The 23,213-nt window shown below is 43.2% G+C and overlaps 1 protein-coding gene across 1 annotated transcript in view; it reads left to right on the forward strand.

Annotated features, from left to right (window-relative positions):
- SIK2 (salt inducible kinase 2) overlaps positions 1-23,213 on the forward strand; it is a 352,896-nt gene that overhangs the window by 116,554 nt on the left and 213,129 nt on the right. The window contains exon 2 of the mRNA XM_085645799.1: positions 7,383-7,499. Within this exon, the coding sequence (XP_085501925.1) occupies positions 7,383-7,499 (117 nt within the window). The remainder of the gene's footprint in view (positions 1-7,382; positions 7,500-23,213) is intronic.

Genomic DNA, 23,213 nt, shown 5'->3' on the forward strand with positions numbered 1-23,213 from the left:
ACTCAATGCATTTTATTTGCATTCTGGTACTTTCAGTTCAGTTTCTCCAGCAGTGAATGAAGGACTACACGTACTAAAATGCAAACACACAAAGTTCAGTTTTTTCTATGTGCTACTTTACATGGAATTTGAAAACTTGCCAGCTTCAACAATTTTAGAGTTAGTTTAAGTGATGAAGCTAGGATTATCATATTGTTTTGATGGTTACTAAAGTTGTGATAGGCCTGCATTCTTAGCTTATTGCATTAATGTTTGGGACTTGTGTGCAAAGTCTCTGGCAAAAATGTGGTTTGGTCACAATAGAAAAGGTGATTAAAGGTCCAACAGTTCATTTTTACAAAGAGAGATCCCAACATTTCCATGCCTAAAATATTGTAAGCACTTTTTTAAAGCTGCAAGTTACTTCCATGTTTTGCTTTTTGGGTCCAAACTATTTTCGTGATAAAATCTAGTTAGTAGTTTATAGGCAGGTGGGATGGCCGACAATTTCAAGTCTTACAATGTCCCAAAACAGAGTGTAAAATGGAGTAGCCAGTCAGTTTTGTAAGGACCTCCATCGTGCAATGGGTTGATATGGTAGGGAAAAAAAATGTCCTCCAAGCACAACATGAATATTGGTTAGAATTAACAGCAGGAAGTGGTATTTTAAACGCACTGCGAATTATAAAGCCCGTGACTTTTTAAAGAAGCTTTTATGAATGTAATAGGTCTTTAATAAGGTATGCATATAATTGTTACAAAAGATATGCAAATATATGAGCTTTTGAACACTTAAAAATTCCCATTGACCAGTTGCATTTTGTTTTTTCCTGTGGTGTTTTTGGACACTGAACTATACAGATTCAGCCCCCCACAAAAAAAGAAAAGGTCTGCTGGTTAAAAATATGACCACTAAAACCAGTAGATGCAACAGCTACTTCCAGTAAGCGAATGAAATCACTGCCCTTTAGTTCATAAATGTTCTGTGGATGTCCAAAACCAAACATGCCGGCAACTTTTGTCTAGTAGACACTATTTATAACTGGTTAACTGGCTTTACCCACATCGGCACTGTTTGTATTTAGGCCTTTGCTGTCCATCTGTACAAGAGCTGACATGGTATGCTGACAATGTATCTCAGTAAGGGTTACAAGGTGTGCTTAAATTATGTGCGATTTCTATATGCAGGACCAGGGTTTGAATTCGGGTAGGACCAACTCACTCTTTCATCTTTCCAAAATCGAGAAAGTGAGTTCTATTCAGTTAGGTAATATTAACACCTGCTCTTTACAGAACTTACAGCAAAGCAGGGGTATTAAGTACTCGGACATCAGCAAAGACAGCAGGCCTGGCTTCTTTGTTGATTGGCATGCATCTAGGTCTTTGAGTTTGCAGTTTTAGTGAGTGGATTGTTGTAAAAATGAGTCAATTGTTAGGTGGAGGAGTGATTGCACAGATGGATGATACATGATTGAGTGTATGAATGAAAAAGTGAAGGATGGATGGATGGATGGATGAATGGGAGGGTGAATGCATCGATGCATAAAATAAGTGAGTTCAAGCACCAGTTAATGGGCAGCAGCTGACCGGAATAGTAAGCTATTTTAAACAAAATATAATTAGCCTTTTTAGGGACATTTTTGTCCGAAACCACAAAACAACACAGACACTTTTAGAGAACAGATTTTGGCATCCTTTGAGATTCAGACACTTGTGGAAGCTCTCATTCAGTTGGCATTCGATCCCGGGAATGCCACCCCCTTATGCCCCTATATGGCATCTAATTATCCCCTATCTTATGTTTTTGAGGGCACCCTCTAGCTTCATAAATAGGCGGATCCATTCCAGTGCAGGTGTGCAGGCATCCAGGCTGGACTTCCCTTTGAATAGGCCATGCGCCTCTCCCTGTCACCATCACTGCTCAGTGTGCCTGACCTGAGCCCCAGAAAGACCCTCTGCCATCTGTGCCCAGCTGCCCTAGGGTATTTAGTAAGACCATGCAAGCTACACTATATTTTAAAGTTTATGGTGTGCCAGTAGTGGTGCACGGTGAAGAAGCCCCAGCCAAGGTTTAAGAAATCCATCGATTTGCTGTGCCTTTCCCATTTCTTTAATAAAACTACCTAAGCACACAAAACCCAGAGTGCTCGGATTTGGCAGGCACCCCCATGAGTAGCTCATCTAGTCCATGTATTTTCATTGCTTTCTGGTACTGTAATTGTTTGAATGCATACTGGGGGAAAAAAGGGTGAAAGGTAGCACAACCCCCTCCAAATAAAATTTGATATAATAAACATATAAGGAGAAAATAGTGATTTGCCTTCAGGCATGACCATCACGCAGCTCGCGAGTGCGGGGAAAATTAATTCGAAGAATCTCCAATAGATCACGTATTTCAATTCGTTGTCTATGGATGTGGCAAGAAACAGTACCATCCTCACTGGTGGACCCAGGGTTTTGTGTTTTGGAGCTTCCAGAGGGTGAAGTCGTCCACAGTGTTCTAGAGTATGAGAAAAACATCCATGGCAATGAGGGCGACCTCGACCCGGAGCATGGGATTGGGTGGGCATGACAGTTGTATAAAATAACATTCTTTAGAAGAAAAAATAATATTTAATTTGAATCACATTTCATTGCGTAAACTTCAGTGTATGCAGATTTTATTCAAAAGTGCATGTTTTAGCGCTTGCTCGGTTTTATAGATGTAATTTTTATATAATTCAAGTTCGCAGCTGAAACTGTCAAAACAATTGTACCCCTTCCTTAAGAGCTTCTTAGATGTGAAAACTACAATCCCATATCTGATGGGGCATTTAATCCATACTCGAATGGAATGCGCTCCGTTATAAATACCTGAAAAGTTTCCCAAAGAGTGCTTCCGAAAAAATGTCTCGCTTCAGATTCCACCTGCTGATTTATTTCTTTTAGTTGCTTCTCCCAAACAGAGAGCTAATATGTTGAGCAATGTTTTTCAGTCATAGCACATATTTCAGATTTTGCTTTTCGAGGTGTTTGCAGCTTGTGTTGGGGTGATTTAATGGAGTGAGTTGTCTGTGTAGGACGCTGTGTATCCGGTTAAACTGCAGCAAAGTGGTTTGCATCAGTAGTCAGATGAGGACATATCTCGGAAACCACAAACTGCACTGCATCAAAAAGGAACCTCTCCTTTAATAATGTATGGCCTGGGGAGATAACATGAGTTTCTACACAAATCCCACCTGCTAATGTACTTCCTTTGTTTCCCTGCCAATACACTGTACCGGATTTGTAAACCATGTTTTTTGTTCTTTGTGAACCCTTTCAATAACTTTGCTTTGGGTGAATGTGAAGCTGCAAATTTCTGTTTTGGTGATTTCATGTAGTGAGTTTACTATGAAGCCTGCACTGTGCAGCATCACTGTGGTTGAAATGCTGAAGCAGAGCTTCGCAGGGTTGAACCACATCTTGGGGATGGATTATCAACAGCAAATTTGGGTAATGTGCAATATTTCTGTAAGAATTTAATTCTTGGAAATAAAGTATTTTGATTGATTGACAGCAAATTTGAATTCCGCTAGCCAGCTTCACTTTTGCCAAGTTTCTTCCACAGTAGTCATGTTTTGGCCCATGCCTAGGCTGTACAGAATTCATCCCGGGGAAAGCATATGCCAGACTATTGCCTGCTGGACATGTCACATGTGCACACTTCCTGGCTGTGAGCCCGATTCACAAAGCTAGACTTAGACAGTCTAGTAAGTTTACTACTGTTTTGGTATTCACAAACAACAAGTTTATCTTTATGAATCAGTCCCTTTGTCTCACAGTGGCTATATTGGAGTGTAAAGTATGAATTAGTCTTATTTTGACCAGGACATTTTCTAAGAAGTACTATCCATGAGCGGTCAAAAACCAGATTTCTTTCTACAGGTGAATGCTCATTAATATAGTTCTAACTAAATGTGTTATTTGAAGCTTATGTTTTGTTATTGTGCCATCCACAATCTTCATTAACTGAGACTCCCGTAAGACGAATATTTGTTTTCGATGTGTATATAACAGGTTTCTATAATTAGCTTAATTTTTGCTTTTTCCTTTCCTTAAAACTGCAACGACACTTCTATTTTGTATCATCCCAACAATTGTGTTGAAATTGGAAAATGCCTCTGCCATTTGCCTTTGTGCGTACTAGAAATCTGATGATACTGCTCTGCCCTCAATGTGGATGAAAAAATAGAAAAATAGGAACTTATTTGAATCTAAGGTTTGCAGCCAAGTGACCAAATGGAAATTACACAGGCCACGATACTTTTAGCACAATGGTACCACCCCTCCCCCCGGCACTCGTGTTACATTGCTTTTTTAGGTTTCCCCTACAATGGCCTGGCACTTGCCGTATGAAGGCGATACTATTGACTCTTCTGATGTCTGTTTCGTTTGCCAAACAAAAAAATGTTTATTTAGTTAGTCATCTTCTTGTATTTTGCAGTCACAGGCAATAACAGGGCTATGTTTGTTTTCAGAACATGAACTTTTATGTTTTGCTTTTCCTAAACAAAAATTGTGCTTAGTTTGCTAGCTTCCTTAGTAAGGTTTTTAAGAGTGCTAGGGTGTTGCTTTGGGTCACGTCAGGCCTCTAGGAGGTGGTTTGGTCTGAACACTTGTTTGAAAACAAGTGGCATGAAATTGGTACGGTAGAATGATCTCAGAGTCAGCATTGCAGGCAGAGCAGTTGTGCATTATAGCACCCCAATGTAAGAGTGGCTCGTCATGTTGCGGAGGTAGATTAAATTGTACCACTTGGTCTGGGTGTCTTGATAGAAACCATTCTATGAAGTAAAGTTGTTTGTGGTCTGTCGCAACAATTAATTTTTTTCTGTTCCGGCAGTGCGCATTGCAATCATGCAACTTGTGTGTTCAGGCATGCAAGGGTATGACAGACTCTCTGTGTTGGGTAGGCAGTAGGTAGGTAGGATTTATGTCATCCATCTGGTGTACTGATCTCTTCAGAAGAGGTCTTGTGCCTCCCGCCTCAGAGCTCTCCCAGGAGTCTCTGAGAAGGCAGAGGCTGCTCAGCCAATCCAGACGCTGCTCTGCCGGGAGAGCAGCGTCTGGATTGGCCTGAGTGGCCTGCTCTGCCGCTCAGACACTGCCTGTGAGCCTGAGGCGTTTCTCCAACCCGGCTGTGAACATAGCCGCATTCACAGCAGGGTTGGAGAAATAGAAGTGCGCATGTATGTTTGGCCGGCCTAGGACGGCCGGCCAAACATACATGCGCACTTCTAAGTGCCAACACCTGCCTGTCATGGCCCAGCCCGGCCCTACCCTCCACACATGTCAAATCCAGTCAAAGAAAAATAAAATGATATTGTTTGATTATGATTTTATTTTTCTTTGACTGGCTCTGACGAGTGGGGCGATGCTGCTCCGCCATTACGGAGGAGTCGCCCCTGTCTGGTACAGTTTTAGTTGAATGGGTTTGGTCCCCATTTGGTATGCAGGTGGTATACCTTTGGGTGTGCTAATGGTATCAATTTGGATGAAGGGCAAGGACCTCATTATATGTGTTGTTAGTTTATTTTTAAATGACTGGCCCAGTGGTCCCCATTGGGTGGGGTGTCCCAACGATAGATACACTTTGATCCCAAGTCTTGCTTTAAAGTTTGGTCTTCAGGAGTTTCTTCAGCCTGTTGAAGTTTTTGGGGGATTTGCAAGGAGCGTCCACACTGTTCCACAGGGTGGCCTTGAGTTTTTATAGTTTACATTAAAACCAAAAGTGCTTCCCCACACATTAGCCACCTCCTCAATACAGGCGCCAAATGTGTACAAAAAAGTCCAGTGTCGAAGAATCGCATGCAAGTAGTCTTGCAATTCTGGGTCCTGCATGTTCTTCTCCACTCAGGAACGAAATGTGTCCTGGCTGGTACCTGGAAAGGAGATGCTGACTGGAGTCTGCACTTCTGCATCCGAAAACTCTAACTTCTGTTAATAGCCATGCCGTAGTGGGGCCACAAGTGTTGATTCTGTGATTTTACTTGTAATAGCATGTATGCACCTATAAGGGCTAAAATACAGTACTTAAGTGGTGCCCTGTAGCTGTGTCGGGGCCAGGATTTCCCCAAAGAACTAGGGTTTCCTGGGCACACACTAAGCAGTGCAGACAAAAAGATTCAAGAGCCTATTGTCACAAAACACTAAATGCTGTGGTTCAAGTTATGACTATGTCTATTAAGAACTATTAAATTGTATAATGGTAACTTCTGTGCCTCAAACGGCATCCGTGTACTGTACTGTGAGATATAAAGCACTATGTCAGAACAGATTGTTATGTTATAATTATGATTTTTATTAATGTTTCTGCTTTTCTAAATTGTGAATTATGTTTTTTGGAGAGCAGTAAACCAGGTGTAACCAGCTAAACTTACTCCGAGATCAGAAAGTCCCCCTTCTACCATAACTGTATCACATTAAACATCACCCATTATACACCCATGCCACTGTTCCCTCTCCCCACAGTTGATTTAAATTGCCACTCATTCCTCCTTCTGACTCAATAGATACAATCATCTGCAAAGTGTTGCCATTGTACCTCACAACATCAGAAACCCCTTTATCTCGCCTAGCCCTTTAAGCCACCAGCCCTGTGCATGCTGGGACTTCGTTTCACGCTTCCACTTTTAATTACGGCCTGCTACTAGGTCTAACATGCGCAGCGTTGTTGCAGTATTACTGCACCTTCTTGCGGGGTCATTTGTTATGAAGAGGGCTCCCAGTTTTATGGTATTTATGTTTTTTTAACATTCCTGTCTGTGTATTTATCCATATTCATTATTTGACCATTTTATCTGTATTTATCCAGATTTGTTTTGTGTATTAAAGAAGTTTTAAAACTTACATTTCCATATTTATTTAACTGATAGGACGGGCACTCATACTTTGATGTTTGTCGTGATTTAGGTATTTAAGCTGACAAATATTACGTAACAAAATATCCACTAAATATTCGCATTATACCACAAATGTATGTTGACATATGCCATTATTTAATGGAAATTTCATCCTGTTTTTTAATTTCCCATGCTGTCCATCTGCTCAGCTGTTGGGCTACAATTAATGAAAGACAGAGTCACTTAAAAGAAGCACAATTTTCTTGATTTATTGACTTTAAAAAATAAATGCAGATAGAAAACACATTGTTTTCTGTCTCTATTTATCTGTAAAAATCCATGAAAACGGAATACAGGGAGCCATAGTTATGAAGACCTAAATTGGGTAGAAAGGATATCTGTGCCTTTAAAATTTCCATTCCAGTGCCCCGAGCGTCTCACAGGTAGAGCGTAACATCGAAAATACTCATTTGGTTACTTGAGCAAATCTCTGTTTTTTCAGATACCTGACCCTCATGTCTCCTCCATTTTCTCCATCAGGTTGCAATAAAGATCATTGATAAATCTCAGCTCGACGCAGTGAACTTGGAGAAAATCTACCGCGAGGTGCAGATCATGAAAATGCTCGATCACCCACACATCATCAAACTATACCAGGTATTTCAATATTTTTCAATGTGCCTGCTTTTTTGGAGGAAGTAGGTAGGTCCTGACAAAAGGAATGTGTTTGTATTGTGCAGGCAGTGTGTCACTTTATTCTCCAAGGTGAAGAGGTATGTTGAAATGCTTCCAAAACCAGAAAACCTTTGGCAGCACTTACCCCTCGCCTGTATCAATGATTAAACTGCAAACAGCAGCTCTTGGGAGTTTACATAGTGACAAAGAATTTTATAGATCAATGTTTCCTCCTAAACTGATTCCACCATTCAGGAGTGCCTTTCATATAGTGATTTTGATTGTTTGTGTTTTGATCAGAGATGGGGGGAAAATGTTTTTTTTTTTTTTTTGATGTTCAACCTCTGTGAAGTATTGATCAACACTTTCTTACATCCTTCTTGAACCATTCTAAATTTAAATTGTGGGTTTAAAGATCTGGTTTAGAAGGGAAAAAATCTCAACAAAAAAGTAATTCTATAGGAACAACGCCTTCGAAAAATGCACGTTTTTGGAAGAAAATGGTGCCAAAACAAAATTTTGTGAAGTTTAGAAAAGTTGGCCACCTTTGAGTAGTTTGTAAATAGCAGAACATTTTGTGGTGAAATGTAAATTTCGAACATCCATAATTTTGATGACCAAACTATTCATTTTCCTGTTAGTTACGTTTTGTGGCACAAAAGCCAAGTGGTTTTGTTTTAACAAGCAGCCGCACCCTTTGATAATCTTTAATTGTTAGTGGGTTTCTACACTTAACTGCAGTGGTTCATCATTCTTTGCTTGCATGCCCCGAGAGGTAGCTAATCTTGGCAAATTAGTTTTTGGGGAAGAACTGCTCACCACAGGGTCAATCCGAGGCCTGCCCTTAGTGACATCTGTCTGGATGATTTAATCACATTTTAACCCTTTTTGGTATTGTTCCTATTTATGAGTTTCTAAACGCCATTAAAAAATCCGGAACATGTCAATTTTCTGGCGGTGTTTATGTAGATTATAGTTTGTAAGGTTTGACCGAAATCTGCTGGAGTACTCCAGCATGTCTAGACAGGTCATATATATATATATATATATTGTTTTTAGTACTTCTGTTTCCTTTTATTTATACACTTACTCCTGCGGATTCCCAGGACGATAGTCCGTCAGGGTAAGTTACTGAAAAGTGTGTTTGCATAAATATTTATTTTTCTTAATTTTCTCTATCCGAATTTTTTTAATAAATCCTTTCCACTACACATTTGGTCTATTTTGGTTGGTTGACCTGCACAGTTTGTACACAATGTTGTGCTTCTTGGCACTTGAATTAGTGGAATACCTAGTGGAAATGTTAGTGAATGCTACAAAGCTGTGAGCATTTTCTTAATGTCAGTTCCCCTCCACTGAAAGTTGCAGCGTTTTCATAAAAAAAATGTAATTTACTACAACAGAAATGTTGCCATATTGGTGGAAGTGTCAGAGATGCGAGTGTGAAGTAGAGTCATAATAATCTCAAATCTGGAGTGTATGATTTTAATTTCAGAATTCTGCTGTTGGTTTTCTCTTTGCATTTTTATCTCAGTTGGCCTTTTGATTTGGTCCAACTCGTATTTCTTTTTGGATTTTTGTGGAGCGCTGTACACCATGAGTGGGTGTCTGAGTGCCACACATTTCTTTTGCTAATCAGCACATGCATTCTGCCTGAACGTCTGTCACTGCCCCATTCCACCGTCTCATAAAATGCAGCAAAATATCAAAAAATCCCTCTTTCCAGTTAGCCTGTCCTGTTTACTTTAATAATGATATATATTAAGCAATCTAATCTGTCTAGTCGCTCCCAGATCTGATTTGTGATGTACACCACAAGAATGCAAAACACAAATATGCTTTGCCTTTAATTCTCAAACTTTACAGTTAACTTTCATGTTAAATATTATGTGATGCGTGTAATGTTTTGTTCATTCAGCCATTCATACAAAATGTGCTTTTCATGAAACTTTACAAAATCTCAATTTTTAAACTTGTGTGAATGGTGAAGTGAATAAATGATTATCTGTTTTAAATGACCTTGGTTTCGTCTTGAATGCATTGTTTGAAGAAAGCATAGCGCTGAGATGTACATGTTGGATGAATTCTTAGATGAGTGAAAATGCAATTGCTATATGTCTGTATATGAGATTATTGATTATTTGATCATGATATGTTAATGTTTATTTTTCAGTGTGTATCTGTACACTGAGAGAGGTTTAACAAAGCTAGAATTATTGTACATAATAGCAAAGTTTTTTTTATTGCATAATGCATAACTTAATTTCCTCTAACCACACTTGATAGATGCAACAGTTACATGCAATAAAACGGCAGGTTATGTAGCGCTTAGGAGTTGACATTTTCCTGACATCCAGCCTGAGTTACATGGAACATAACTGCTTCTTGACCAGAAAGTCCCACCCCCTCATAAGAGATCCAGTTTATGGGCAGTGCCTAATAGTGCTAAATTGAATAAATCGATGATTTGTACTGTAAATAACACAAAAAGAAATAAACCACTTTGGGAGGGATGTGAAAGAGGGTGAGTGTCGTGACAAGATGATCACTGATGTCAAATCTGAAACATATTTTCACTGTTGTGCCACTTTAATAAAAATATGAATCCCACCAGAATGTTGGGGTGTAGGAATCTGTCAATGTTATCGTCCTGCTTTCTGTTTTTTGGCAAAACATCATGTTTGAAATGTTCCCTTGACCCCTGTGCCAGTTATGACCACGACATTTTGTTATGTAATTATTACATGGAATACCTGCTTAAAAGCATCCACAAACGCCATGTCATATATGCTGTGATTTTTCTTTACAGCTATTGTTTCGTACCTCACCCGTTTGTGAAGCTTTGTGCCAACCAGGGTCATCTTTAAGGTAGTTCGACCGTGGCGGCTGCACTGGGCGCTAACCTAGAAGGGGGGTGGGCGCTGTGCTTAGCAATAAAGTAGGATTTAAAAGCCCCTCCAGCAGATTTCCTTGTGTGTCCAGGTTTCAGGCAGCAATTAAAATGCCATGATAACTCTTGTGATTAATGTTCATGCTAGAGAGAGATCAGAGTTTTGTCTAATAGCATTTTTGACTCACTGTAAAGCAGTGCAGAGGGTCCATATGCCTGCTGCAAAGAACAGATCTGTATTTTATGTACGCTTTAAGACAAGTGAAATGTATTTGACAGAAGGGCTATAGAGAGATGAGGAGCACATTAGCAGGGTGGTAGTTAGGGAATCCGTAGAAGAGGTCATATTGTGTGGTGTGCCAAAGATTGTTGCACAGGGTGTCACCAGAATTAAAGCTGGCCCTGGGGTCAACTAATGCCATAGTTTCTATAATCAAGCAGAACCAATGTTCACAAGGAACTCAGTCAGTCAAAACCACTTTATTCGGTTAATTAAAACCATAAAGTACAATACATATATCAAAATGCACTACACAATAAAAGCATCTAAAATCCTAATCCTCAATTAATATGGGCGACCTAAAAAAAAAAAGGATATTACAAAGCCAGAATTCATTAAATCACCTAAAAACCCCAGGCTGCCATCAGTACATATATAGCAACGAGTCACCTCAATAAAAACAATTCATAATTAAAAACACCAGCATAAAAACGATAATCATATGAGCGTAATGGGTACGCTTAAAGCATTTGTCATGGGGTACTGTTTTTCCTAAGTCTAACAGCTGCGACTAAAAAACTTGCAATGTTAAATATCTCCCATGGGTCATTCAGCAGCTGAAGATAGAGTAAGGCGGGTTTGACCTGTATAAAGTCTTTTCCCTGTAAAATTGGAAATAAAACCCTCCTGCGGATAACATTGCAATGCTCACAGAATTCTAAAGTGCATAGTGTGCTGATTTCGAAAGATGTTCACAAGTGCAAGGACCTGAATCACATTTCCACATTTTGACGTGATTTTGTGACTCCAGTGAAGTGACCATAACCAAAGCAGTGCAATTTACGTAGTGCTAATAAAGAAAAAAGGCGATGGTTATTGGTAATTTAAAGGGGAGTCTCTTAGAGATCTAATACAATCAATTCATAATAAGCAACTCGTAGTTTGTTCGAGCTCTCCCTTTACAGTTGTCGACTACGTTTGTACCCTCTCGTGATACGGGCTCTCTTCAGGACGGGGATTCTGGGGACCAGCAGTACAAGTAAGGTGCCCGAGGGGAGGAATCAATCTTCCTAGTTTAGTTCAGAGTACTTCTTGGTAAAATCCATGGTATTAGGTTTCCTGTTGAAGAATACGCTCCTTATGGCTTCAGGCAGTATTCACAATAATGGAAGGTTACTGTAGGTCCATTTCCAGACGGTGAGGGAAAATTTCATTTATTGTAGATCTTGCCGCCATGGTCACAAAGTGCTGTGATAATCTGTATTCAATGCGGTAGAAGAGTAACTTAATTACTCAATATAAAGCTGTCACGGGTCTGTAATAATAATAATAATAGCATCAAAGATAGCAGGCCAGCGCGCGCTCTCGATAAAGACCTGCAAGCAAATAAAGCCTTGAGGCCCAGGCACACATTTGACTACAGACCGAAACACTGTAGGCCTTGAAATATATGCACTAAGAAATATTGCTTTACTCATGACTGATGTTGTCGTCCAACTCCAAAACACACCATCTACATTCAGCCCTTCGTTATCATGAAACTTAATCATTTGTGTACCATAATGTCAAATTGATATGCACATAGCTGCCAAGGTTCACAAGCATTCTGCCTAGTGAACTGCAAGAAATCCAGCACAAATATTAAATAATTAAATGGGGGCACAGGCTGGCAGGATATTTGAAATTGAAAATATCCTGCAACGTCACCTTAGAACGAACACCGGCAGGCACAGGCTGCAGCTGCCTGATGGTGCACTGCCATTCACTGTGTAAAACACTCAGAGGCTGGTGACTCTTACCTGGGCCGTGGCCGCAGAGTCCAGAGGTGGCGCTCCAAGAATTGCTGAGGCAGCGTCTCTCTGCAAGGCAGTGGCTGCAGGCTCAGTTAGGCCGTGAGCCACCGCGGGCCACAGTAATTGGGGTTTGCCGGCTGCCTTAGTTAATAGTCACCCTCCAGGCTGGCTGTCCAGTGAGCCCCGTTCATTTGTTTAAGGGCAGAGTTGTGTGCTGAACACCATGCTGTGCCTGGCCTTATGGTTGCGGAACGAGATATATTGTACCAATATAATCTAATCTACGGTGTACAAACCAGAAGGTGGCATTGGAACTCGACGGAGGCTGCATGTGCGAAGGTTTCCACGGCATGTGGGCGAAAGCAGCAAACCACTTTAACTCACTTGGTGCTTCTCTGACCTAAATGGTGTCCGCCATTCTGGAGTATCAAATGGAAAAATGTATATTTGAGCAAGAAGCACGCAAGGGAAAGAATAGGAATGCCTCTGATTTAAATCACTTGTGTATATGGTGCCTGCCGTAGCACTGAGGAACTCGGTGGATAAGCCTCTCACCATAGCAACCACAGACCGGGGGGGAGGGCATTCTCTGGGAAATGTCTGAACTGTACCACTGAGCAGGGCTTTTATTTGATTTTTGCAGGCAGCCCTTTTCTGAATGGGAAGCTTATTAAGGTGGGCTTTACCACCATTGACCTGATCATATGGCATAGTGCCCTTGTAGTTTTAATCTTGGGAAAATGCAATTGCTATTCCAAAGGCATAGCTTGAGTCTAGCCAATGATGAGATGAACAATTTATTTAAAGCCAAAATTAAATAGTGGGTTGACCTATTTTTTGAAAACTCAATAAAGAAGTTTCAAAACCTAATTTCTGATTGAGACGTCTAGCCACAGATTCTTCACCTTTTGAATATTCCCTTGGCTTTAGACTGGATCAGGACATTTTTCAGCAGTACCTCTGCGCACTGGAAGGTGGCGCTTTGTGGCTCCGCACTTATGCCTCTCTGTTCCACATATAATGGGTAGGGCCAATTTAGGTGCCACTCCCATGCACTGACCTAATTTCCTTTCTCTTACTCGTTTCTCAGAGACAATCACCTCGATGTTTCCACTAAATTTTTACAGTGTCAAGGGATGTCACCACTTAAAAGGACAGGTTTCAAGCACAAAGTATTGAAAACAGACTCTAGTGACTGAATCCTATCAGGTGTGCCTGCGCTTCCTCGCGTTGAGTCACGACTCCAAGGCCTGTGGAGACTTTACTTTGATTAATTGCAAGCCCATCAGGGAGTGCAAGGTGAAACTCTATATCACCAAGCAAAGGTAGACTCCGCAGAGGTACTGTTCCAAGTACCACTCTGCATCCAAAGTTTGCTCTCAGTTCCATTCTCGGAGTGGTCGGAGCCGCTCTACCAAGATGACAATTGGTATCCTATAAGTCCTTGTAAAAGTGGCCTCAATATTGCCCAGATATTACTCTTCTTTTTCTTCTCCTGGATCACCCACAGAAGAGTCCACTTGCTAGGCTATTGTGATGGGGAGGGTGGCCGAAGTATTCCCTCTAGCTCCACACCTTGGAGGTTAAAATAAATGTCTTAACGTAGGTCCGCCAACTAGGACAAACATCTTCTGAGCCCCTTCTTCTTCTCTTTAACAAGGCACTGACAGACAGTATTGGGGGCATGGGATAAACCTTACTCTGGTTCCACAGTCAATAAACTACTAAAAAAAAACTCCGCCGACCCCAGTGAACTCCAACTGCTAGCCAATCTCACTGCTCCCATTTCCAACGAAGGTACTGGAAAAAATCATCAACAATCACCTTGTAACACACCTGGAGCAGACCCAGCTACTTGATGCCTCCCAATCCAACTTTCACAGCACCCAAACTGTCCTGATTGCAGCCACTGACGACATCCGAAGCCTCTCTGACAGAGGAGAAATAGCAGCTTTGATCCTCCTCGACCTCTCTGTAGCCTTAGACACCGTACTCCACCGCACGCTGATCAAAAGACTCCACCCCATTGGCATCCAAAGGGACGTGCTCAGATAGATCACTTCCTTCCTCACCAGAGGAACCCAGAGGATCCACCTCCGAACCCAAGGAGATCACCTGCAGTGTTTCCCAGGGCTCAGCCCCATGCTCTTCAAGGCATATGACCACGCTGGCCAACATCGGCAGATCCCACTGCCTCAACATAATTTCCTAAACAGATGGCACCCAACTCCTCCTCTCACTCACCGATCACCCCACCACCACCAGAACCAACATCCACTTATGCATGACAAACAGCGCCGACTGGATGACAAACTGCATGCAGCTGAATATAGACAAGACCGAATACTGATCTTTGGCAGCAGCAGCAACACATGGAATGACTCCTGTTGGCCATCAGACCTAGGACCTGCACCCACTCCCTCCGACCATGCCAGAAAGCTCAGAATTATCATTGACAACATGAAATCATGATCGCCTTCTTCCCCACTCTATGCATGCTACTTAAGATCTTCAAGTGGCTACCCCAGCACACAAGATGCACCGTGACACAGGCCCTCATCACCAGCCGACTGGACTATGGCAATGCCCTTTATGTAGGAATCGACGCACACCTCCTACAGAGACTTCAGACCATACAGAACGCTGCAGCCAGACTCCTCCTCCACCTTCCCCGATGAACCCACATCACAACCCACCTCAGGCAGCTCCACGGGCCCCCTGTACCGAAGAGATGCCAATTAGAGCTACTGACCCACGCACACAAGGCTGTACACAACCAAAAACCCTCATACATTAACCACCGATCTGAACCTCCACCAACCATCAAAGACTACGTTCCGCCTCTTTCACTTGCCCATGCTCCCCACATCTACCAAAGCAGAAGTAGAGGACGCTCTTTCTCCCACATGGCAGCAAAGACCTGGAACAGCCTCCCCACTCCTCTCTGGACCATCATCTCACTCTCGGAATTCCGAATGGTCCTCAAGACCTGGCTGTTCGAATAAGCCTCCGGGACCTGCAAGCACCTGGATACCCTTTGGGTTGATTAGCCGTGCTTTATAAATCCTAATTGATTAATTCACGAAACAAATTGCTGAGTGTCATTGCCCTGCTAAAGGTGACCTAGCTTTACTTTTGCAGCACCCGACCCCAGAAAGACTAGTGGCGCAAGATTCCACTAGTCACTCTGATCCCAAAACAATTTCCGCCTCTGCGCCTGATAAGTAGTCTAAGCGAGTGGAAACGTTTGACAAACATGTCTTTTCTACTACCAGCTTAGCCCTCTGATCTGTTAATGCCACTGCTTGTTAGGATTGTACTGACACGCCCTTTGGGATTCGGCGGCGCAAGACCTCCCTGGTGTGCCCAAAGACCTTTGCCCTGTACTTTCTCAGGTGATCCAAAGTGGTTGTGATGTTGCCAAGTGCATGATTTGCTGTGGCTTTGACACCACCAGTTTTATCGGGTAGGCACCATCGTTTCCTTTCGTCACCATGCATGTCTGCGGTCAGCTGGATTCTCTGGCAAAGTCCAGTCCTTCTTGAGGGACATGCCCTTTGATGAGACTCTTCTGTTCAGGGAAAAAGCTGATTCAGCCCTCAAGCGCTTTATGGAAAGCAGGGTTACCGCTCGCTCTCTGGGTAGTTTGGCCCTGCCAACTGCAAAAGCTTCCACGTTCCTTTTGTAGCTTAGACCTAGGCGTCCCTTACTTCCAATCCATCCAGCCCCCACTGGGAACCCAGCAGTTTTGCAGTAGAGACCTGGCAGGCCACGGTCAGCGTGCCGCACAATTTTGCGGCTCCCCTTTTTGATATCGCATGTGAGCATATGCCCTGTCTTTTGCAACACATTTTGTTTACTTAAAGGGGGCGTAGAGCCCACCCATTGCTTACTATTGGTTGGCTTCATCATCACTCATTTGTGGACGACTTTTTGGTCAGTGCGTGTTGACTTCACTTCCTCTTTGTGTGTTTGTCCCTCTTCTGGAGCACTGTCCTAGTACTGCTTCATTGCCCAGTGTGTCCTCGAGCTCTTGGAGGTACTTTTTTTCTTATATTTGCATTTTATAGCATTCCATAAGAGTGGAGGTGTTTGCATGCCCCGTCCTTGTTGCTTGCTGCCCCGCCCTCTCCCACGCTGTGTTGCTTGACCTGTCTCACTCATTCCCCTCCCTCATTGTGTTTGTCCCTCTCCCACTATACTTTTTGGTATCGGGTCAGGTATGTTTCCAGTCCTGTTTCACCTATCTCCACTCTCACATTCTGTCAGGGAAAGAATGCATTAGTGGTGAGAGAGAGGTCTCTCCAAGCGAAGATCACACTTTGAGTTGGGACTGGGTGTGTGGGTGTATCACCATCATGTCACCAAGTAGTGACATGAGGGAGATAATTGGCTGTCTACTGAGGAGTTGTAAGAAAATAACAATTTCAAAGACTGTCACTGAAAGTTAAACATATGATGCCCAGAACTTTCTGGGTGCACAGTCCCACAGTTTGAGTGTGTGGCAAGTCTCGTATCGAATGAATGACAAGTGAAATCAACTTATAGTTTAAGGCCGTAAACTATATGCTCCTCCTATGTCTGCATGTACAGCAAGCCACACCGAGAAAGCAGGTTCACATGATGTTAAAGTGCTTTAATGCACTAATTGTACATGCGGAGCTAGCCTCTGTGTGTCAGAAGCCTGGCTTCAAACAGCATCTGTTCACAGGGACTTGAATACATCTCAGTATCCGGGTCCCCTCTGACCCTTGAGATGGTTAGCACTAAATATGTACACCTGTTTTGCTGGCTTGGGGAGTCAAGACACAAATCATTGCTTGGCTCTACTTGCCGTATCTGGTAGAGACATCTAGCTGCAGATTCCTTATCTTAGAATCCTTCCCAGGCACCAGGCTGGATCCAGAAATGTTTCCTTCAGTACCTCTGTGTGTCGGTAGAGGATGTCGAGCTACTCCCCGTGACGTTGTCTCTCGAAAGTGACATAAATGGAGTCCATATAAGCCCTCCCTTGACGTGCTGACATCAGTTCCTTCTTTTCCACGCTAAAACGTTGATCAGCTCTGCTGTTCTTCCAGCCATTTTTGGCCTACTTGACATTTTTTAATCGACGGAACAGTCCAGCCTAGTGAGTCCTGTGGACGATAAATGTCTGCCACGGATCCTTACTCTGCATGTGGTGTCTGGGTGAGCACCATGATTACGATGAGTGTGACTCTTGTCAACCGCTCCGACCGAAAGCATGCAGGGAAGGTCGCATGAAGCTCCTTGCAGCATGGATGTCAGTCTTAGAAGTCTTCTCATCGTCCTTGGTCTCCTACGCATTCTAGGGACTCACCAATGCAGAGCCACTTAGAAAAACAGTCTCCGGAAACAAAGTGGCTCCGCGTTGATGGCGCGGAAATAGTCACAAAGGAAACTAACAGCAGGTCGGGAGAGGGCTTATATGGACTCCTCTGGCATCACTTTCGAGAGATGACGTTGCTCGATGCCCTCTGCTGATGTACAGAGGTACTGCTGGAATCATTTCCGGATCCTGCCTGGCGAGGATTCTAAGATCAGGAATCTCTGGCTAGATCTTTTCTCTACTAGAGAAGGCATTGCCGAAGGTAAGTAACTTGTTCATAACAAGCAGGGAAGACACTGATCAACTCTAGACACTACTAGGCATGTTGTGTCTATTGGAAGACACTAATGAATTACGGCCACTATGGGGCATGTCACAACAGCTGTGGAGATTCCAGTCATTTCTAGAAACAATTGCATATGCAATGGGCATACTGAGGAGGCACTGATCTATCCCACACTATACTGAGCCCAACCCCCCAATGGCCCTGAGTAATCATAGACATTATAGAGTTTGACATGGACACTGCTGAGAAACGACAAAAAAGTCCGTGGGTGCTGCAGGAAAAAAAAGCATTGTCAAGGACAATTGGTCTCTCCTCAACTTGATATAACCATCACTGTTTCTAAATGCCACAACACTCAGGAAACTGGGGCACCAAGAGGGGAAGTGGCTCCATCAAGGTAACGCAGTATGGCCTAATTGGAAACCAGGATTAGATATTTGTTATCCTGGTCCCAGAAAGAAACGCTCCCCTACATTTCCGTCCTGTTCCATAGGCTTATCCTTAGTGCAATACAAGGTGTTCAGCAAGAGTCACACTTGGAATATTTTGTCATGCCTTTCACTTCAGTTGTGCAAACTAAGTGGAGAAATGCACGCACCAACACTCAACAAAACAGCACTTTTTATTGCTTCTTTCTTCAGTGGTTGCTTTGGGTGTAATTCGGAGTTCTTCATTGTTCCATCGTTGCTTCTTCCATGGTAAGCATATGTTGTAGGCAATTCCGTCACTGTGTCTTACATATCAAGTTGTTAATTCTAGGCTCTATCCATCACTATGTCGTCCATATTGAGCATGAGTTCAAGATTTTCCATCAATGCTTCTTCCATATAAACGTTTAATTCTAGGTAGTTCCATTATAGCTTCACTACTTCAACCACACTAGATATAGAAAGCATATGCCACCTCGAATAAGCATCATATACTTATTAACAGCAAGGTTTACCTGGGCCATGCCAACAACTGCTAGGTATTCATTTACAAAATCAATTGCCACTAGTCGTTGCCTTTGGATAAAGGGCTTTATAACACACATCTCCTGGTGCTTTGATGCTGTATACAACTACTATGTGAAAAATAACAGAAAGAAAAACCATGTTTCCAAATTCATAGATTCCATAATATGTTTACCTTATTTAAAAAATCTAGCTACAAGTTTTAGACCGCCAGATAATTCGCTTCCTACTTATTTTAGAGCAGTCTTGAATTGCTAATTTAAATTCAGTTTTAATTCTGGTTATGGGGGCAAGTGTTTGATAAAGAGCCTTGGTGGATATAGCTCTGTTTTAGGGAGATATTTATGTACGGTAGGGATTTTGGTCTATTTTCTGGAGTTTGTTTTGACATAAAATGCTTTTACAGTTTGTATTTCACATGCTTCCATGTACAAACTATAAACCTCACCTTTAATTAACAAGCATTGGCATAGCCAATAGGTCTCGCCTTTGGGACCTTATAAGTGTTTAACCATGCAACAGTTGATGTTGATGCACCAAGGATATTGTGCTGGCTAACTAAACACTTATAGAGTCTCAAAAGCGAGACCTATTGGTAAAGTCAATAGGTCTCGCCTTTGGGACCTTATAAGTTGTTTGCCAGAGCTATTGGCTTTGGCAATGTCTGTAAGCTATGTTCAAGAGCAGCGTGGCTGCTGTATTCATCTGTAGAAAAATGTGTTCAGTCTTTTGGGGTAGTTAGACTGGCTTGTCGCACCTAGCATTCATGCTGCAGCGATGGGTATATTCACAAGCAGCATTCAGTGGTCATGCTCTGTGTGTGGATGCCAATACTGACCTGCAGCATCTTATGCACATAGTCATGCACATAGTCTGTTGGGACATATTCAACTGTAGCACCCGGTGTTTATGCCCTGAGGGTAGGATATTCATCTGCAGTACACTGTGGTCATACTGTGGGGATATGGGAGGTCTCCTGAAGCACCTGAGTTAATATTCAGGTCTAATAAGATTGGCCTGCAGCACAGAGTGCACAAGCCCTTGGAGTACTGATATTGAGTTAAATAATCCGAGATGGGGGGGGGGGCGTGGCGTGTCTTGGTTGAGGACCAAGATGGCCGCTAAGTAAAACAGCTCCTGTCCAGGCCACAAAATATCCGGGATATATCCTGTAATTCGGGGGCATCGAGTCACAGGGAGCAGCGCTGAGTGTGCAGCCAGCAGAGTCTGACCTCATGAGCAGAACGTGGCTGGTTTGGCAATTATCAAGGCAGCGGGAGACCTCCGTGAACAGAAGGGGGTCGGCGCACAATGAAGCACTGAGCTGGCATCTGGGAAGAGAGCTGCGGCGTCAGAGGCCACCCGACAGTGCAGCGGACGTAAATTGGAGCCGGAGAAGACAGGAAGAGCCGGGCCGGGATCCGAGGCTGCCGCGTAAGGAAGTGAGTGAGAGAGGGGCAGTCTGTGACAAAAGCAAAAGTGAAAGCGCGGACGTAAATTGGAGAAGGACAAGGCCGGAAGAGCTGCAATCATGTGTTTGCTGGCCTGGGAGTGGTGTGTGCGTGCGTGTGTGTGTGTGTGCGTGCACGTGCAGTCTGCTCTTTTTCGAAGCACATTCTCGTTCTTGTGGCGTGCCCCTGCTCGCTCCCGCAAGGTGTATGCCGCCACAAGCACGAGTATGTGCTTCGAAAAAGAGCAGAACGACGGCTAAAGGTCCTCCTATGCAGTGCATGCGTGCTGCGTAGGCGAGATCTAAAAACAAATAAATCCAAAACTAAAATATGAACAATAGGCAAAATTTAGAGGCCTCCATTCATCCCAGTTTGCGGTATTTATTTTCTGAATATATAAATGTAATCCATTCCCTGGAAGAGCTCATTCGCCCTATACTAAGGTGGTGTATGCCAAGCACGAAAAACTGCTAACGCTGCATTGTTTCTGAGTCATCAGATATTGTGCTATTATAGTACAGGACGTCAGTCTTGAGCGCACTTATTCCTTTGGCAAAAATGCGATACCCACTGTCCCAGACAACGCTTCCATTCCTGCCGCCTCCCACATCTGAAAGTGTCTTCTTTCAGCAAAACCCGACCTGGAGGGCGAAGTTTCTCAGTTGAAGCCGACAAGCTGCAGAACTCCCTGACCAGCCGGATAAGGAAGGTAGAACCACCTTGCTTCTCGGAAATCCATAAAAACCTGGCTCTTAATTTGGGCGCCTAATGGACATCTTGGCAACCACCAAGACGCCCCCATCAACCACGAAATTATTGAACCATAATGCAAACCAGATTGATAAATATTCCCATTAAACAAAACTCCACGTTTTCAGGTAAAATAAGCAAATCTTCGTAAACACAGGGTATCTCACTCCACTTTTAAACAGGAGCAAGCATCCAAGCTGTGCCATGTTTACTGTGACATGACCAGACTATGGGGCATATGTACAAGCCCCTATTGCCACCCCAGCATCACTTATATTGACGTTGTGGTGGCGATAGGGACTGCGCCTTATTTACAAGGCAGCGTTAAGCCACTTAATGTGGCTTAACGTGGCATTGTAAATAAGGCCCCCTGTCACGCTATGGTCAGCGTGAAAGGGGTGGGCAGTGGGTGTTGCAGTGAGAATTCCACTGCAACACCCCTTCATTTTGATGCTGCCCCCTATGTACAAGGGTGGCGTACATAGGAGGTAGCGCCAAAATTAAGACCAGGTAAAACCTGGGCTTAAGTTGGCGAAACGAGGAGAAATGCATTATTTCTCCTCGTTTTTGCTTTTTGCATGTATGCTGCCTTGTGCACCTTCCTACACATAATCCATTCTTCCCTGCACTATGGTGCAAGGATGCCTGCGTTACAGCTAAGTTGCTAAACGTAGCGCCATCGCATGGGGAAACACAAGGCTGCACCACATTCTTGTAAATATGGTGCAGTGTTGGGTTTCAGTAGTGGCGGAGAGAGGCGATAAGCCATGAAGACTAATGCCTCCCTCTACCACTTTCTTGTACATATACCCTTAAATGTGAGGACTCCTCACACACCTTACGCAATATTTCACATGTCATACTGTAAAGACACACATCATGCAAACATGCACGTTTGCCTGTAGTCACTCCTGACTAGTCGGGTGTCATGATGTCACTGTAGCACACTACTGCCTACCTGAATCTGTGCATTCTTTCTCTTCTGCTTTCAGAGGGTTTGTGCTTTACGCCTACAACCTGGTGTGTCAGTACCTCAAGGTGCCTCAAGTCAGGTTTATTAGTTCCCCCGGCTGACCCATTCAAAGCTTCCAGTTGTGTCTGGCTTACACACTTACAAAGCCTTACACAACATTATCCACATAATTCAACAACCTCATAAACTTCCACAAACCTACCAGACATCTCTGCTCAGCAGGAATCCTACTCTGGCGCACTCCCGACATACAGAACCAAATCAGGCAGTTGTTAGTTGTCCTACCGTGCTCCTAAAGCCTGCAGCAACCCACCTCTGTACATCAGAGCCTCCTCTTCAGGTCTTGAATCCCACAATAAACTTATGGTCTGGTAGGTGGCCTAGTCCCCACCCTGGGTTGGTTCATACAGCTCCTGCTTAAGCGCGAGTAGACCCTATAAGGTGAGTTGTGCGCTATACAAATGCACATAATATAATATAACATGTGTCTGTGGAAAGCCGCAGCTTAAATCTACTTTGGTTGCACCTGAAATAAAAGCTTGGAACATCTGTAAGTTTACAATACAGAGTATACACACGTGCACTGCAGACTCAAACAGATGTGTACTAGGGCACCGCTTGGATCGATGGACGTGGGAGTGATAGAGGAGGGACGCCTGTTTCCATTAACTGAGACCTAAGCGGCTGAGAGGTGATCATGATGTCACCTCGAGCCCCTCTCCTTCCTCTGCTTGCATTTGCAAATGGTGTGTGACATCGTATGTGCCAGTAACATCTTCTCGGGGTGTTCTTAACCATCCATTCATTTGTGACAATTGCATAAAAGGAAGTGGTTATGGTATCTCTTTACTGTAAGTCATTAATACTTCTAAGGGCGTAACCAGCATTGATGCAGAAGCCCAGAGGGGCCCATTTAACCCTACTAATTTCTCGATTTACTACACCGATACAGAGGCGGCCGGCATGGATCTGGAGAGGCGGGGGATGCGAGGGGGGAGAGTAAAAAAGAAAGGAAAAAAAAAAAAAGAATAGT

Source organism: Triturus cristatus, chromosome 3_1 (assembly GCF_964204655.1).
Source record: "Triturus cristatus chromosome 3_1, aTriCri1.1, whole genome shotgun sequence".
Classification (NCBI taxonomy): domain Eukaryota; kingdom Metazoa; phylum Chordata; class Amphibia; order Caudata; family Salamandridae; genus Triturus; species Triturus cristatus.